Source organism: Pelophylax lessonae (genome assembly GCF_965119305.1).
Source record: "Pelophylax lessonae genome assembly, chromosome: 3".
In the NCBI taxonomy this organism is placed as follows: domain Eukaryota; kingdom Metazoa; phylum Chordata; class Amphibia; order Anura; family Ranidae; genus Pelophylax; species Pelophylax lessonae.
Genome location: NC_138770.1, coordinates 148,171,496 through 148,190,298, shown reverse-complemented (window position 1 = coordinate 148,190,298; position 18,803 = coordinate 148,171,496). Strand labels below are relative to the sequence as shown.

The 18,803-nt window shown below is 45.9% G+C and overlaps 1 protein-coding gene across 2 annotated transcripts in view; it reads left to right on the top strand.

The window, feature by feature from the left end:
- Positions 1-1,837: 1,837 nt before the first annotated feature.
- The window catches only part of ASAP2 (ArfGAP with SH3 domain, ankyrin repeat and PH domain 2), a 460,853-nt gene continuing 443,887 nt past the window's right edge, over positions 1,838-18,803 (top strand). Inside the window, exon 1 of one of the 2 annotated variants that reach the window (XM_082252496.1) lies at positions 1,838-2,275. In XM_082252496.1, coding sequence (XP_082108622.1) covers positions 2,150-2,275 — 126 coding nt within the window. In that variant the 5' untranslated portion in view covers positions 1,838-2,149. The remainder of the gene's footprint in view (positions 2,276-18,803) is intronic. The other variant, XM_082252497.1, reaches the window with a different exon arrangement.

Here is an 18,803-nt window from a genome sequence, read left to right as displayed (position 1 = left end):
CAGTAACCGAAAAAAATTGCAACGATCGGCATTTTATTCCCTGAGGTCTCTGCTAAAAAAAACATATATAACGTTTGGGGGTTTTTACATGTAGGAGAGCACAGGCAGAATTGGCCCGGGTGGGAAGTGATATAAGAAGGGAACGGTTAAAAAAAAAAAGATCATCTTCATCTTGTAGCAGCTGATTGGTGTAGAAGAAAGCCATCACCTGCACACACATCGCCCGCCACAACTCTCCGTACTCATCACACAACAGGACGGGGAGCCACAGTGACACGGGAGAGGCGTGCTCATCCTATCAGAGAAGGGTGGCTATATTATGAAGGGGGTGCGGCTATAGCGAGCTGGGACTGATAGAATGGAGAGTACACCGAGCGCGGGATGCTGGGAGAGCGGAGTGCCTGTGCACTTGTCTTTCCACTGGCAGGAAAGAGGAGTAACATGGGAAAATGGGAGGGCGTTACAGTAAAAGAGGGGGAGGGGTGATAATGCTGGGGAGGAGGGGTTATACGGAGAAAGGAGGTGATAATGCTGGAGAGGAGGGGCTATACGGAGAAAGGAGGTGATAATGCTGGGGAGGAGGGGTTATACAGAGAAAGGAGGTGATACTGCTGGGGAGGAGGGGCTATACAGAGAAAGGAGGTGATACTGCTGGGGAGGAGGGGCTATACAGAGAAAGGAGGTGATACTGCTGGGGAGGAGGGGCTATACAGAGAAAGGAGGTGATACTGCTGGGGAGGAGGGGCTATACAGAGAAAGGAGGTGATACTGCTGGGGAGGAGGGGCTATACGGAGAAAGGAGGTGATACTGCTGGAGAGGAGGGGTTTTACGGGGAAAGGCGATGATATTGCTGGAGAGGAGGGGCTACACGGGGAAAGGAGGTGATAATGCTGGGGAGGAGGGGCTGTACGGGGAAAGGCGGTGCTAATGCTAGGGAGGAGGGGCTACACGGGGAAAGGAGGTGATAATGCTGGGGAGGAGGGATTATACGGGGAAAGGCGGTGATATTGCTGGGGAGGAGGGGCTACACGGAGAAAGGCGGTGATAATGCTGGGGAGGAGGGGTTATATGGGGAAAGGCGGGGCTATACAGAGAGGGTCTGGATTAGTAAATAATATGGATAGAAGAGTTTATACTGGCAGAGAGGGGGGGTTATACAGTGGAGGAGGTGTTACTGGCAGGAAGGGGGGGCTTTACGAGTAATGGGACAAGGCTAGGAAAGAGAGCTTACACGGCGAGGGGATTGATTACATTGAAGGAGAGGAGGGGTTTATGCAGTAAGGGGCGTAAGTACTTTAAAAATGAATAGGGGTTGTGCGGCGAGGGGCGGGGTTACGTTATAAAAGAGGCGGGGTTATGGCGGCTTTGCCGGTAGAAAGGAGGTGCTATTTTTGGTTAGACTAGCTAGTGGGATGAGAGGCTGAATTCTTGTAGGATAGGCGGGGATATACTAAGAGCGAGGAGGAGCTGTACTGGGAAAAGGAGAACAGGGAGCTGGGTGGGGATATTCTGGCAGAGGGGCGGGGTCACTCTGTGAATAGAACGGAGAGGTAGTGGTGTAAAGACAGGGGAGCGGGGCGGGGTCACGCTTGAAGTGGGGCGGGGCGCTAATCAGTGTAGAATACTAGGAGAGAGGCGGGGTCGCCCTGGGAATGGGGCGGTGCGGTCGCGGTGTAGAGACAGGGAAAGGGGCGGGGTCGCACTGGGAATGGGGCGGAGTGGTAACTGTGTAGACTAGAGACAGGGATAGGGGCGGGGTCGCTCTGGGAGTGGGGCGGGGTCGATCTTGGAATGGGGCGGATGGTAGCTGTGTAGAGACAGGGATAGGGGCGGGGCTGTAGAGAGGAGTGGTGACAGTGGGAGGTGTGTCCAGCAGCCACTGCCCTACTCCGGGGATCTTGGACTCATGGAGCGGCGGCTGCTGGTGCTGGGGATGGATCCCGGGTTGGTGTGATCCCCGCTGTCATCTGCCTGAACTTCCTGGCTGTGTGTGCGGAGTTGCGGCGTGTGTAGTAGGAGTGCGGAGTCCCCGGTCCGGTGTGGACGGTGCTTTGTTGTGAGAGGTCCGCTCTCTCCCCGGAGTGGTTACCTCCTGTGTGTGTAGAGGTGTGAGTGGGGTCCCCCTCCTCCCCTCCTCCTCCGATCATCATGCCGGATCAGATCAGTGTGTCGGAATTCATCACAGAGACCAATGAGGATTACAAGTCTCCCACCACCTCCAACTTCACCACCCGGCTCAGCCAGTGCAGGAGCACCGTCACCGCCATCGAGGAGGTAAGAGAGGGGGGGCACTCTGACTGGGGGAGAGGGCAGAGTACATGGTGGATCATGTGATCATTGGCAGTGCCATGGTGGGGATCACACACTCGGCTCTGTCCCTCCACAATGAGGAGGACCTGGGATCATAGAGAGTAGATTACATCCAATGTCCATTCAATGTGTACTACACCAGGGGGGTGTCACTCTCATCTCCCCCATGGTAAAATCATTCTACATTCAATATAAACAATCTACTAGATTGCAATGTACCAGCTCTCAATGGTGATCAATGTGGTGGCTTTATTCATGTCCCCCTCCCCCCTTTATTCTCACCTGGTGATCCGGCCAGTAAGTCTGTTGTTTTTAAACTTCCTTTAACAAATCAAGCAGTCCAACATAAGTGGTAGTCAGGGCTCCCTTACACTTGTGCATTGAAACCTAGTGGTTGAGCTAAGTATTTATCGTCTCTTAGTTGCTCCCCCTTTTGCCCCCCCCCTTTATTTTGACCCGGTGATCCAGCCAGCAAGTCTGTTTTTAAACGTCCTTTAACAGATCAAGCTATACAACAGAAGTGGCAGTCAGGGCTCCTTTACACTCGAGCGATGAAACCTGGTGGTTGAGCTGCATTTTTATCACCACTTAGCCGCCCCCCTTGTGCTGGGGCTGTACACATGCTTTGCTTCTCGGCTGTCTCAGGATATTCATGCTCTGTTGTGCTTGGCACCGTTTAAGTGACTGGGGGCTCCACTACAATCACCCCAAAACCATGCATAACACACATGGTTCCAGTGCAGTTGGGGGTTAAAACAGGTGGTGAGAAGGAACTGAACACCTCCACCATCTGTCAGATGCTCTCTGAAAAGTGATATGATTGTGGGTTGCTCTTCAGAGAGCATAGCAGATTGTAAATGAGCCCTTGGAGAGTTTGGACAAACCACTGACAGGGGTGCACACAGTGATCAGCTTTTTATTTATAGCAAAAAAAAAAAAGGGGGGGGGGGGGAGAGAGAAAGGGACTCTCCTCAAAAGAAGTCAACTAGAGGACAACGGGTATACTGGTGCAGTAGAAAAAAAACTTTATTGTAAGTGAAAAATGAATTGATTCCAAAGTAAAACAAATACCCTCCTTGTATTTTTATTTATGCCACACCTTTAGGGCTGAATTACACGAGATCTCCATCCACATTTTTGTGTGACTCAGTGCTGTGACATTTTCATCCCATTGATTTGAATTGGTGGAAATCGCACTGGATCGCCCCAAATGCATTGCATACGCTACTTGTGAAAATGCGCTGCACCAAACCGCAGGGTACTGCGATGCCATCTGATCTGTTGCAGGCAGATGCACTGCGTTTGGGTTGTCACTAGGAATACATTGGCACTCACAGTAGAGTTTCCCACCCCACATTCTGGTGTGAACAGACCCTTATCCCAAAAGGTAAACATGTATTGCTGTAACTGCTTATAAAGTGTTAGCTGGAAGTTCACTTCATTTTCTGAGCCAAGACCATCTAATGGTGACCATACACGGTGAGATAATACTGGACAATCGTTGTCTGATCAGGCCAGACAATAACATGGCCAAGCATTGAGCAACAGATAGTGACTGTTTCAATCAACCCAAGCTGATCTGTTATGGTGGGGGAAAAAACCAATCGCACTGGGTCCATTGTTGACGTTTACTGCGGGTCATCCCTTCCACTTCACCATGGGAGACTCGTGCCCCCGTTACCATAATAGAATCAATTCATGGACACAATCAATTAAAACTTGGATGCGTGTGTATAGAATGTCATTTGCCATTAGATCAGTTTTTAGCTCGCTTTATGTGGTGGATCTGTAAAGATCAGTGGTGGTGAGCCTTGGCACCCCCAGATGTTTTGGAACTACAATTCCCATGATGCTTAACTACACTGCAGAGTGCATGAGCATCATGGGAATTGTAGTTCTAAACATTTGGGGTGCCAAGGTTTGCCATCCCTGGTATAGGTCACCCACTTTATTGCATGGTGTATGGCCACCATAACCTACCTCAAAATAGACAGAGCTGCTGACCAGAGGTGCCTCTGATGCTTCTCTATCCAGAGGAGAGACCCCCCCCCCCCCCCCAAAGCTGACCATATACTGATCAAAGCAGGGAGCAGCCCAATGTCCATCCGTGTGGGGGCTCCCCTGATCAATAGAGGTCTTTTATTACATCGACTTTTGTTGAGGTAACAATCAGTGGCTGCAGCCTGTGATCAATGTATTGTGAGGATACAGTGCCTGGGTGAGTGGGGGGGGGTTCCTCCATCCTCCTTGTTTGTGTAGATGAGGAAACCCATTGACTGACCAAAATAAAACATGTATAGCTATGTAATGGGTGGCCATGCACAATACTGAGGAGGATAAAACCTCATACACAAAACTGACAGCTCAGGAGGAGCCGCTGTACCAACAATCCGATGTTAGTACAGCGATCTCCCCTGCTGTTCTATTTTGTTCTGGCAGGGAGGACGCCCCCCCCCCCCCCGCCAGAACACTCTGGTCATCAACGCTCTTAGCCATTGGCTGAGAATGCAGAATAGATGCCGGTTGGCAGACTGATTTCGGTCATGACCCTTTGACAGAAGCCTTGGACCTCCTGCAGTACACACGGCCCATTTGTTGGCTAGTTTCTATTGCACCTGCCGGTGCCACCCCGCATTCCGCCCGTGTGTACTGGGCTTAAGGGCCACTCTGTGCTAAACCATTAAGTATTCTATGTTTATTATTTTTTAGTGATTGTAAAGCCTCAAGGTTTTCCACCTTAAAGTTTTACTAAGCTCACAACAGTAAAATCAGTCTGTTTATGCAGTAACGCATGCTTGTTATACTCATTGTGGAAGCTAAGGGGTTAATCCTTTCCATTGTTTAGAAAGGCTGTTTGATCCTGTCTCCCCCCTTCTTTGACTGTCTCCAAAAAATAACCTGATATTTACAGAGTCAGGGTACGGCTACACATGCTCACTTTGGTGTGTATTGCTAGAGTTTTTTTTTTTTTTTTTTCTTGGGAGAGTGCATGTGATCAGCACAAGACCAATCAGCACTGTCCAGACAGAGGGTCAGGGGTCATGCAGCCTCATAGGACAGTCAGGGGAGAAAGAAAACCCCCTCCTACAAGCTTTAAGCGGAGACTGATAGAAGTCACAAGATCACTGTATGCTGCTGATGATAAAAGGTATTTAGCAGTTCATATTTACTAAAATATTTTCATGTACTGTGGGAGACCAGATACAGTGAATGCAGGCTCCTGGGTTTAGTAACACTTTAATGCTTTCAATGCATTAAGGTGAAAAACCTTCTATGCTACAGCTACCCCCCCCCCCTTCCTTTTTCTTACCTGAGCCCAATCTGATCCAGCGATATGCTTGAGCACAGCAGCCTCAGCTACTGTCTCTCTCTTCATTGGACAGATTATTAGCAGCAGGAGCCATTGGCTCCTTCTGCTGTCAATCAAATCCATTGACATAAGAGCCGGGGGGCGGGGCCGAGTTCTGCTGTCTGTCTATGGACGCAGCAGCTGTACTCAGGAATGAGCCTGCACAGGTGTCCCTATGGAAAGCAGCTTTCTTTAGGGGCTTTAGAAGAGGGGGAGGGGCCTGTGGCTCCGGCAGGGCACCCCAGAAGAGGATCAGGGCTGCTGCATGTATAGGCATGTTTCTTATTTTTATAAGGAAACAAAAGGGTTTACAACCCCTTTTAATTAAAAAAAAAAAAACAAAAAAGTGTAATACCCTTTAGGGCTCTTTCACACGGGCGATCCGATCAAATCTGCCTGTCAGTTTTTTAGGCGGATCTGATCGAATGCCCCATTCAGCCCTATGGGGCAGCGGATGTCAGCAGTGACATGTCAGCTGACACCCGCTGCCATCCGCATCCGATCCTGTCCGTGAAATCCGGACGGATGGAAACCCTATTTTCCATCCGTCCAGGGGATCGGATCAGATGGGATCGGATGAGAGCGGACAGGCGGTCCGCTCTCATCCGATTCCCCATAGAGAGCAGCAGGGCTCTGACACCTCCCTCTCCGCACACAGTGCAGAGACGGAGCTGTCATCCGCCGGCTCAGCGGGGATCGGCGGATCGATCCCCGCTGAGCAGAGCACGGTCCGCAACAGAATGCGGACCGTGTGAAAGAGCCCTTAAGCCCCGTACACACGTACGGATCGTCGTCATACAAATGTTCGTCTTTTCTCCCCGGGATGTCGGTGTCTGTTGAAAAGTGCAAAGACAGCACAAGGACAGCACAAGAATTTTGTCCGCAGACTTCAGCTGACTGCAGAAGTGATGTCATGTAATGGTTAACTTTCCCTGTGTTTTTTATTTTCTGAGCATGCCCAGTCTTGCAAATCTGCGGTCTGTCGGCAGATTTCTGTACTGACAGGCGAACAATCGTCCTTTCTGGTGTCCGCAGACAAAAATTTTCATGTTTGCAAGAAAGGCTCTTGTCCGCGGATTGTGTGCAGACAGCTGTCGGAGGCACCATACTAACACGCATACAATCGGCAGATCTTTCGTCCGCCGACGTTTGTATGACGACGATCCGTACGTGTGTACGGGGCTTTACACTCACTTTAATATCCCTTTAAATATCCCATTATAAACATGTTATCTGTTCAACAAGTGCAAAAAAAGTAGATGTTCCTCCAACAAGAGATGTTTGTGAGCTGATAGCAGTCCAGAGATGGGAGAGTAGAGGAAATCATCAGTCAGCATTGTTCCCTGCTATCTCCACTGATTACAGGAGAGGAGAGGAGGGGGCGGGGTTATATAGACTTGTCATGCTTGCTGTGTGAGAGTGACATCAGTTCTCAGTACAGTTGTCACCCTAGAACAGGAAGTGAGTTAATGGTTGGATCACCAGATGAGTGAAGCGAATAAAAGTGTGGTTAAAAAAACAAATGCAGCCACCACATCAAAGGCATGGTTTGCTGCAATACTGCCAGATGTTATTCTTGGGTTTAGATACACCTCAAAGGTAGCCAGGCTGTCGAGTGGCTTGACTTGGACTAATCTTAGGATATTTTACAATATGATAGGATAAGAGTTGGCATATGTTAAATTCTGGGAATATTTTTCTGTAGAAGTAGGATTTCTGATGATTTAATAAAAATATTGTACACCTGGTGGGTTGATCAGTGTTGCCTTCATATACCATAGTAAGGGTGTATATACAGCACTGTCTGTAAGGCAGTGTTAATTTTGGCAGCAAATTTCAATTTAGTTTTAGTCTTAGTCTTAGGACTAAAATGGCATTTTAGTTTTAGTCCCATTTTAGTCTTCTGCAAGTGTTTTAGTTTTAGTCGTATTTAGTCGACCAAAACTCCAGTACATTTTAGTCGACTGAAACTCATTTTAGTCATCTATAATCGAATGGGTGTAGTTCAATTGTAATTTGTAATGCATTATTTAAGCATTTCTCTACAATTTCCAAACTCATTATATACTATTGCTGGTCCTGGAGTGAAAAATATAATGTTATTATTTATGGTATTAAGCTTTGAGCATGCACCAGTGTTAATTTTGGCAGCAAATTTCGATTTAGTTTTAGTTATAGTCTTTTGACTAAAATGCCATTTTAGTTTTAGTCGTATTTTAGTCATCTGAATTGTTTTAGTCGTATTTTAGTCGACTAAAATTGTGTTAATTTAGTTGACAAAAACGTTTTAGTCGACGAAATTAACACTGCTGTAAGGCAGGGATCCCTAAAGATTTAATGCTGCTTGTTCTGTGATTTGGATGGGAATGTAGTTCTGTTCATAGCTGAATGTGGGAACTTCACTCTAAGCCCTCGTTCACACCAATGCGATTTGTCATGCGTTTTGACAGTTTAAAATCTCATGACAAGTTGCACCCTTATTTTTGGCAGCAAAACTGTTCAAATCGTTGCGACTCTGAAAAAGCTTCCTGCACTACTTTTTTGCCATTTCATTGTGACTTACATTGACTTACAATAAACAAAATCACAAGCTGCAATTAAATTGCTGATGCAAATTACACTGATCTGCGGCTGTGAAATCACACTAAAGTAGCATGACCACACTGGTGTGAGACGGGGGTAAAAATCCACAACACATTTGTTGTAGGGGTCCTAGGCAGAGCAATCTTTTCCTGATACAGATCTTCTACATGTCCAATCTCCGGATTAGGGACCGAGCGCAAAGTGGATCAGTGACTTTTTTTTTTTTTTTTTACAGTTTTTTGTTCTCTGTAAAGAAAAATTCAAGCTTTGACATTTAAAGGGAATGATTTGAGTTACTATGTGGTCAGTTCTCACTTCTACTGTTCTTCCAGCAACAGCAGACTTTGTAGAAGAGGAATGAAAGTATCTAAAGTCAAAGAATATTATTTTAGTGGTGAGGGGTTAGAACCATTTTCAGGTTTTTATTGCTGTCTGTGTCCCCAGTTTGGAGAGATTCTCCCTTTTGATTTGTCCTAATGATGGTCATTTTTGGGAGTGACCATGAAGGAGAGGCCAACTTTTTGAGATGCCACCAGAACAGGAATAGAAGAGAAATCTGCTAATGTGGACACTTAAAGCCTTAAGTCGGATACACACTATACAACTTTTGTTGGTAGATTTCCTTCAGATTTGTGCAAGGGCCTGCCTGATTGCATACAAATTAACCACTTTACCACTGGAGGATTTTGCTGTCTTCCGTCCAGGCCACTTTTTGCGATTCGGCGCTGTGCGACTTTAACTGACAATTGCGCGGTCGTGCGACGCCGTACCCAAACGAAATTTACGTCCTTTTTTTCCCACAAATAGAGCTTTCTTTTGGTGGTATTTGATCACCTGTGCGATTTTTACTTTTTGCGCTATAAACAAAAAAAGCGTTTATTTTGAAAAAATAACAATATTTTTCACATTTTTTTGGTAAAAAAAATCACAATAAGCGTATTTTTATTGGTTTGCGCAAAAGTTATTGCGTTTACTAACAAAGGGAAAGATTTCTGTCATTTTTGGTGTTTTTTTTAACGCGTAATGGCGGCGATCTGCGATTTTTTTTTTTTTTTTTTTTTTTTTTTTTTTTTTTTTTTTGCGGGACTGCGACATTGCGGCGGACAGATCGGACCCTTGACTGACATTTTTGACACTTTTGGGGTTACCAGTGACATTACTGCAGTAATCACTGTGTTATAAATATGCACTGTTACTGTAAAAATGACACTGGCAGGGAAGGGGTTAATTTTATTGGAGAGGGAGGGGTTAATGTATGTCTGGTGCTTACTGACGTGTGTGGGGGGAGGTGACTGTGTGACATAAGGACAGATCCAGGGTTCAGCTATGCTGAACCCTGCAATCTGACCCTGCCTGTCACTTAGGAGATCCGCCCGCTGTGTTTACACACAGCGGGCGGACCTCCAGACTTGATCCCCGACGATCAGGTAAGAGCAGCGGCGATCGCCGCTGCTCCTCCCCTGGCCCGACTCCCGCTGTGACTGAAAACAGCGGGAGCGAGCCTCCGACGGCGCGCGCGCGTCGCCCACAAGGGGCGGAGTCCAGCGACGTAGGCCTACGTCGCTGGACGGGAACAAGCCACTTTGCTGCAGTAGCAAAGTGAGCGGGGCTAAAGTGGTTAAGAGTGTTTTGGGCTGACCTCATATTATATGGTTTTGGTAAATCTAAAGGAAAAAGTCTTCAGAGAATCTTATAGTGTGTATGGCCGTTAAAGGAAAAAATCTAAAGAAAATTGTATAGGGTGTATCCAGCTTTACTCCATTGTGTGGCCGCCATTATTGTCCAGCACTACCTTAACCCTCTTGGGCATGGAGTTCACCAGAGCTTCACAGGTTGCCACAGGAGTCTTCTTCTACTCCTCCATGATGACATCACAGAGCTGGTGGATGTTAGAGACCTTGCGCTCCTCCACCTTCCATTTGAGGATGCCCCACAGATACTTAATAGGGTTTAGGTCTGGAGACATGCTTGGCCAGTCCATCACCTTTACCCTCAGCTTCTTTAGGCAGTGGTCATCTTGGAGGTGTGTTTGGGGTTGTTATCATGTTGGAATATTGCCCTGCAGCCCAGTCTCCCAAGGGTGGGGATCATGCTCTGCTTCAGTATGTCACAGTACATGTTGGCATTCATGGTTCCCTCAATGAACTGTAGCTCCCCAGTGCCGGAAGCACACATGCAGGCACAGAACAATACACTCAGGGGTGTACTCACTTTTCTGAGATACTGTATGTGTGTGCGTAATATAAATATATATGTGTGTGTGTATATACATACATTAGGGATCGACCGATTATCGGAAACATTGATATATCAGGGGCCGATGTGCACTTTCCCCGATATATCGGAATCTGCCTTTTGGCTTTACCGATTATTGCCAATATTTCGAGAAAGTGCCTGCAGCTAGAGGCGTCAATAGCCGACGGTCGGTTGACTCGTAATGATCGATGTGGCTTTTAGACCCCCAGATCCCTCCACAAGAGTACCTTTTTAGAAAAAATAAAAAAACATTTTTCTTTTTACATGTCCGAAAATTTCGGCAGATACCGATATCCGATGACCAAAATATTGGCATTAAAAAAAAAACCGATATAGGTTGATCACTAATGTATAAATCATATAATATAGCAGTAGGGCTGAGGTTTGTGTCAGTGGTTGATTTTTTTTTTTTAGAATTTTAATTTTACCATTCATAATATGTCCCACTTTGAAACAGAGAAAGGGACTGAGGACAGTGATTCCCAAGTCCCTTTTTCTGCAGCCAAGCAGCAGGGGGAATCTGTGCAGCACAGGGTGATTAGGGTGTGCCCAGGTACACCCTATGCGCACGCCTTTGGTTTCGACAGTGGTACAGAGACTTCTGTCTTGTTCCTGGAACAAAATCAATTTGACTGCTGCTTAATCCCTAACATAAAGTATTTTTATAAATTAATATAAGGCTTCTTCTGATTGGCTGAGGTGAAGATCGTGCCATCCCCCATCTGCCTCTCCACCTTGTATTCATTCATAAAATATAAATTCACTAAGGGATAATTACTGCATACATTTTTAAATTAAAATAACGTATGCAGTATTTTACTCAAAAGTAGTCCATTTACCCAGAAAAAAAAACAAAAAAAAAAACATGAATTTTATTGTTTAACTGAGTGCATTAAATATTTATTACCTAAATGTTGCGTTATTTTTGGTGTTTTTCACATATTTTTTTTTTTTTTTTCACGCTAACACTGCACCAATGCTTCCATTCACAGAGCCATCTCCCTCTGATGAAATGTTACAATTTATTTTAATTCCCAAGCTCAGGGCAGAACATTTCCACATTGATACTTTGTATACTTTTTTTTTAACTTGCTGGCCAGTGCAGAGTTCCCCTCGTCGTTGTTAGTTTGTACCTTTCTAAAATACCGACTTCCTACTGCCAGGTGATAAGTTCAGCCCCAGTTCACATGTGATGCGGGAAACACAGCGATTCCTGTGCATTTCCTGCACTGCATAGCAATCGCACTGTGGTCTGCGAATGACACCCCAAAAGCAGGTCGCAAACGCAGTGCGTTTGCCTGAACCGGATCACGTGGATATGAACACCCATTTGATCCAGTTCCTGTGTGAATAAAAAAAAAAAAAAAAAAAAAAGCTGCCTGCACCCACTTGATGTGGTGCGATTTGAGCCATACAATATGAATGGGTTCTAATCGCAATTTCTGTGCAATTCACATGCGGTTCACAGTTTGAACCTTGGCTTAAAGTGGTTTATTCTCCTCCTAATGCATTAAGAGACTTTCTGTATGCAGCAGCCCCCCTCAGATCTCCCCAATGCTTACCTGAGGTCCATTTTGTTTCAGTGATGTTGCACGAGAGCATCGGCCATCTGGGACTCTCCCTCATTTGCTGAGACAGCAGGGGGCGCCATTGGCTCTCGCTGCTGTCAATCAAAGTCAGTGAGCCAATAAGGAGTGAGAGAGGGCGGGGCCGAGCCGCGGCTCCGTGTCTGAATGGAGCATCAAAAAGCCTATAACAGGTGGTTTGATGGCTGCCATTGACTTTTGTGGGACACCATATTTATTATGTGGATCCTGCATTTGTACGTTTTAGGCCCCATGCACAATGGACGTTTACCCGGGTGCATGAGGTTCCAGTGTTTAGCTATGGGCAGATGGTACAGGTGTGCTATCCAACTGCGCTGCCTCCAGCCTGTAATTGCCAGCTGCTGCGGCTTGGCAGTGCATCTAGGGCAGGGGACTTCAAACTATGGCCCTCCAGTTGTTCAGGAACTACAATTCCCATCATGCCTAGTCATGTCTGTGAATGTCAGAGTAATACAATGCCTCATGGGATGTGTAGTTCGAAACAGCTGGAGGTCCGTAGTTTGAGGATCCCTGATCTAGGGTCAAGAAAAAGGAATGGCTGAACAAATAAAATCCTTTATTCATCAATATGCTAGACAGACCAACCGGATCAAATATTGACACATTTCACACGGATGACTCCTGCTCATTTACAATAACGTTGTGATTAAGCACGCGTTGTCCTTGATGAAACGCGTCAACCTTTGTTTCTCTTGGTCTGTCTGTCATATTGACAAATAAAGAATTTTATTTGCTTCAGCTCCATGGGGTTGTGCGGCCATTCTTTTCTCTTGACCTCCTGAAGTTTGCGGTGGCGGGCACCCACATTGGACAGTGCATCTAGCGGTATGAACATTTAGGGCAGACTCGGGGGACTACTCGGTCTTTCTGCCGTCCCTTTTCAATGTTTTCTATTATACGCCCAGGGATGTAAGCCTGGAATAGAGATGTCTTGCCTAATTTAAGACCTGGACAAGGCAGGTTGCAATGTGTCCTATAAGCACTGGGAATAAGTTGGACATGTTCTAACATTTTTTTATTTTATTTATTTATTTTTTTGGCTTAGGAGGTTTCAATGCATTAAACTGCATCACAAGTCACAATCTGCTGCAGTGAATGTCTTATCTATGTAGACCATGGATGTCCATAGATTCTGATATCCATAGGCTGTAATATTACCCTTAACCAAATTCTAAAGCCACAAAATATACACAATATTTGCCTGTGTATGTGGGACCACTGAACCTGGAGTGCCCTATGCCCCCCCCCCCCCCCCCGCCCAACTAGTTCTTTTAATGGAAAATATGATCAAATGACCACAAGTTGCCACTTAAAGTATAACTGTGCCCCCGTTAGGGAGATTCACCCTCTTTATTTGTCCTGTTTACCATCATCATTGAAAGTGAAAGTAAAAGAAAATCCCAAATTTTGGATTGTCCCCGGAATAGTAGTGGAGGGGAAATCTTCCAATGGGGACACTAGTTCTGGCGACCTGGGAGTCCCCAAGGAATTCCCTTAACTTGCAGGAATTTCTTCTCACTTCCTGTTTGGCTATGAGACAGGAAGTGAAGGAAAATCTCTGCAATGGGACACGGATGGCAAAAAAAAAATCTGATCGATTATAACTCTCTCCTTTTCTATCCACAGTGAAAAAAGTATTGCCTATAGTTGTACTTTAAAGTTTCAGTCGTTTTCAGGGAGCATACAGTCAAAGCTACTGCGAAAATTAATCAAACCTAAAGCTGTGCTGGTGGAAAGACAATTCTGATCTATTTCCATTCCATTTTTGATTGTTTGGTCTCTCGAAACTGGGAATTGAATTAAAATTGTGGACACCCGCATAGTGGCACTATCTATTCAGAGATGTATGAATAGGAACACTACAAGTCCCATCTACCACAGAGGCTGAGTGACTTGCAGGTCTTAATGGAGCACAAGTGCGGTGCCATTTTTACCTCAATGCAGTTGCTGAGGAGACAGTGATGGTCACGGTTGGAGCCAGACAAGTTTCCTCTGGCAGATTGTTCACCGGGCCACGGGATCCCATTAAGGAGCTCTAGGACATTGTGAGCTGACATATTGGAGACTCCAAGGCAAAAAATGGAATCTAAATCTGCTTGCTTTTCTCAATTTTAGTGAATTTATGAATGTGCATTATACCTTTTTAAATTCACACCTTAGCATGAATCATCATGACACATGATTTTTGTTACCAAATGCGGTTTTGTTTTTCTAGGTAAAAATTTAGCTCCTGCTTGCCACTGAAAAACAAACTTATGAGTCGAGGCAGCGTAGATCACTTGGTGACACAGGAGCTTTGTGGTTGTTTCTCATCATTAGAGACTGCGGGCAGGCTGCTTTCATGTCCATGTACATATATAATGAGAAACACTGTGCCATATTGGGGTCAGTTTACATCTTCATGTTACCAATTAAATCTTTCTATAATCTATAGACCAGTGGCCTTCAGACTGTGGCTGGGGGGCAGGATGCAGGCCTTTGCTTGTCTTTATCTGGCCCTTAGAGCACTATTTCTCTCAGTGATGTGAGACACTATTCCTACCACTGACACCAGCAATGGGGCATAATTCCTCCCACTGACACCAACAATGGGGCATAATTCCTCCCACTGACACCAGCAATGGGGCATAATTCCTCCCACTGACACCAACAATGGTGCATAATTCCTCCCACTGACACCAGCAATGGGGCATAATTCCTCCCACTGACACCAACAATGGGGCATAATTCCTCCCACTGACACCAGCAATGGGGCATAATTCCTACCGCTGACACCAACAATGGGGCATAATTCCTCCCACTGACACCAACAATGGGGCATAATTCCTCCCACTGACACCAACAATGGGGCATGACTCCTACCGCTGACACTAACAATGGGGCATGATTCCTGCCGCTGACACCAACAATGGGGCATGATTCCTACCGCTGACACCAACAATGGGGCATGATTCCTACCGCTGACACCTACAATGGGGCATAACTCCTACCGCTGACACCTACAATGGGGCATGATTCCTACCACTGACACCAACAATGGGGCATAATTCCTCCCACTGACCCCAACAATGGGGCATAATTCCTAGCGCTGACCCCAACAATGGGGCATGATTCCTACCGCTGACACCAACAATGGGGCATAATTCCTACCACTGACACCAACAATGGGGCATAATTCCTCCCACTAACACCAACAATGGGGCATAATTCCTCCCACTAACACCAACAATGGGGCATAATTCCTCCTACTGACACCAACAATGGGGCATAATTCCTCCTACTGACACCAACAATGGGGCATAATTCCTACCGCTGACACCAACAATGGGGCATGATTCCTACCGCTGACACCAACAATGGGGCATGATTCCTACCGCTGACACCAACAATGGGGCATAATTCCTCCTACTGACACCAACAATGGGGTATAATTCCTCCTACTGACACCAACAATGGGGCATGATTCCTACCGCTGACACCAACAATGGGGCATAATTCCTCCCACTGACACCAACATGCGGCACTATTCTTCTCCCTGATATCAAAGATGGGCGACTGTTTACTTCCATTGATGCCAGGTCAATTTCTACCTATTGGCGGCAGTATGCGGCATGCGTGCTTTCCTGGGTGCCAGAAAGCATTGGAAATTTTACCGCTCAGCACAAGGCGAAACCTCCATGTGCATGGAGATGCTACGTTTTCAAACCAATAACACCGTTAATAAAAATGATTTACTTTTCTCCACCCATGTCCTTCATTTTATCTGAATAACTGGAGTTCCCCATTAAGAGTTAGCTCACTTGCTGTGGTGAGAGCATTACACTTTGTCACATGACATTGTCTTTGACCCTGGGCACTTTCTCTGGCATTGACTCATGTCTGCGTTATGTCTCCATTCATAGGTCGTGGGACACACCTCTCTATTTCCATAAGAATAGTGAAGATTTGAAGTTGGTTTGTTTAGCAGATCAGATGGCGCACCCTGTACTGAAAATCCCATCTGCATCTTCTTTATTTATTATGTGTCCTTGGAACCATTATCCCTGGTGCTCGAGTGTGTTTTTTTTTTTTTTTTTTCTCATTCTTGCGTCTAAAATTTACTAAATTATGAGAACAATGTCCTGTCTTCCCCTTTCATGTGTAAATGAGTCAGAGAGGGTCCTCGTGCTGACATGTTGCTTTACTTTATGATTAGTGATGCGTGCTGTCATTGTTCATGGCGCTGTGCAAAGATTCACAAAATTGTAAATTTATGTACAGTATGGAAATATGAGCAGCAGGTACATAAAGCATTACAAAACATATGCAATAAAACACATTCTACTGGGCATGGGTGCTCAACCTGTGGCTCTCCAGCTGTTGTAGGACTACAAGTCCCATGAGGCATTGCAAAGCTGAGGGTACAAGCATAAAGGCAAAGGCATGCTAGGACTTGTAGTTTTACAACAGCTGAAGGGCCATCGGTTTAGCACCCATGTTATAGATAAGCAGACTGTGGCCCTCCAGCTGTTGCAAAACTACAAGTCCCATCATGCCTCTACCTCTGAGTGTCATGCTTGTGGCTGTCAGTCTTGATATGCCTCATGGAACTTGTAATTCTGCAACAGCTGGAGGGCCACCAGTTGAGCACCAGTGCTACATAATGTGGGTTAAGCTGGCCATAGACTGATTGAAGTTCAGCAGGGACTGGGCAAAACAGACGGTTGAGCTGCGTTTTTTTACCTTCTGGGTATATATATATATACACATACCATGGCTACAATACTTTGCATCGCAGCACAGCAAAAATCATCTCCCCTTTGCATTTAGCAGGCAGTGCCAAATGCAACCTATATAAAATAATGGGGCTGCTGCACAGCCACATGCAGTTTAAGGCCCCCTTCACACTTATGCGACCTAAAAGTCATGCGATTTTTGCGGCAATTTTACTGGGATTTTGACATGATTTTGCTGCGGTTTTTGACTGGACTTGAAGCAATGCCTATGTCCTTGGACCTCAAAACGCATTCAAATTGTCCCAAAGTAGTGCAGGGGCTACTTTGAAGTTGTTGCGACTTGAAGTCGTACAGATATGAACAGTACTCATTGGATATCATGGAGTATGACTTGTCATGTGACTTTGCAGGACAAGTCGCATAAGTGTGAAAGGGGCCTAAATGGTTGTGGTGTACAATATGAGGGGTTAAAACAGGCACGGAAGAGGGGACATAATGCATCCTCACTGGCTGTCAAATACCAACATGGTTCGCTTTTCATAGGGCTACCGCAAGTATAACCAGGCCCATAGTGTAGATGGCTTATCGCTAACGATTTGACATAAGCGATCACAGGTTATTTCAGTAGCCCAGCTTCACAGCAAACCCAGAAGATTGGGTACAGCTGTTCCTGAACTAGAAACCCCTAGAACAGGGGTGTCAAACTCAATTTAATTGCGGGCCGCATCAGCATTATGATTGCCATCAAAAGGGCCGATTGTATCTGTAAGACTAGATGTCAAGAGCATCCCCTACCCTTACATAAGACGTCAAGAGCCTCTCCACCATCAGAAGTTGAGTCCCCCACCCTCCCTTACATCACAGTGCACCTCCCTTACCTTGTGCTGCTGCTGGGAAGAAGCTGGAGGCATTGCTGGAAAGCAGAAAGTAGAAGGTCTGGAGGAGGACTGGAGCTCTCCTGCAGCTACAGGAGAGGTGTGAGGGCCACATAAAATGACCTGGAGGGCTGGATTCGGCCCGCGGGCCTTGTGTTTGACTCCTGTGCCCTAGAAGGAGCAAATCAAAGCTGCTGTATCTTACTATAGATCCACTAAATAAATAACAACAATACATTCATTTTCAAGGATGGGTGTATATGTCACTTGCTACTTTCTTATTTGTATTATTATTTTTCCAAGCACTGGTATATAAGAGCCGGTTCACATAGCAGCGACCCGACTTGCCGGGGCGACCTCGGAGCGGCCGGCACGGACTTCATATCATTAAAGTCAATGCAGGTCACTCCAGGTCGCCCCAAAGAAGCTCAGGACCCTTTTTCTAAGTCGGAGCGACTTGTGTCGCTCCTACCGTATTAGAACGGGTTCTGTGCTAATCTATGGCAGGCGACTTGTCAGGCGACCAGGTCGCCTGACAAGTCGCCCCAGTGTGAACCGGCTCTAAAGGAAGATTCTTTAGGTCTGCTGAGGGTCACCGTAGGGTAGCAGAGCCTTCCTCTCATCTTGGGAATCGGTGGTAATGGTGACCGAGTTGGGAAGACCAAGATGGATGCTATGCCAATTCTTGGAATGTTTTCAGCAAGATAGAAGGGATATACCACCAGATCCCAGGAACCCTGTGCTCTGAGCCCAGCATAGCCACAACACCACAAGGGTGAGCTAAGGGCCCCATAAAGGCGTATTGTAGATGGGTCACAAATGACATTATTGTGGTGACGGAGGGTGGAGTTTGGTGTCTGTAGTAGTCAGCCAAGCTGGAATTTTCCATTTCTTTGCTGATAGAAATGACCATATAGATAAAATTTAATCCGTTACTGATGTAAAGGTTGAGGGTCTTTTTTTTTTTTTTTCCTCTCCATCATTTTGGCCAGTTTAGCTGGTGGTAAGTTTACAAATGTGCATATTTGTCTGTGTGGCTATTCTTATTCCTAAGCATGTGGAGTCTTGTCCTACACATACAGAATGTGAAGGGGATAAAAAGCTAAA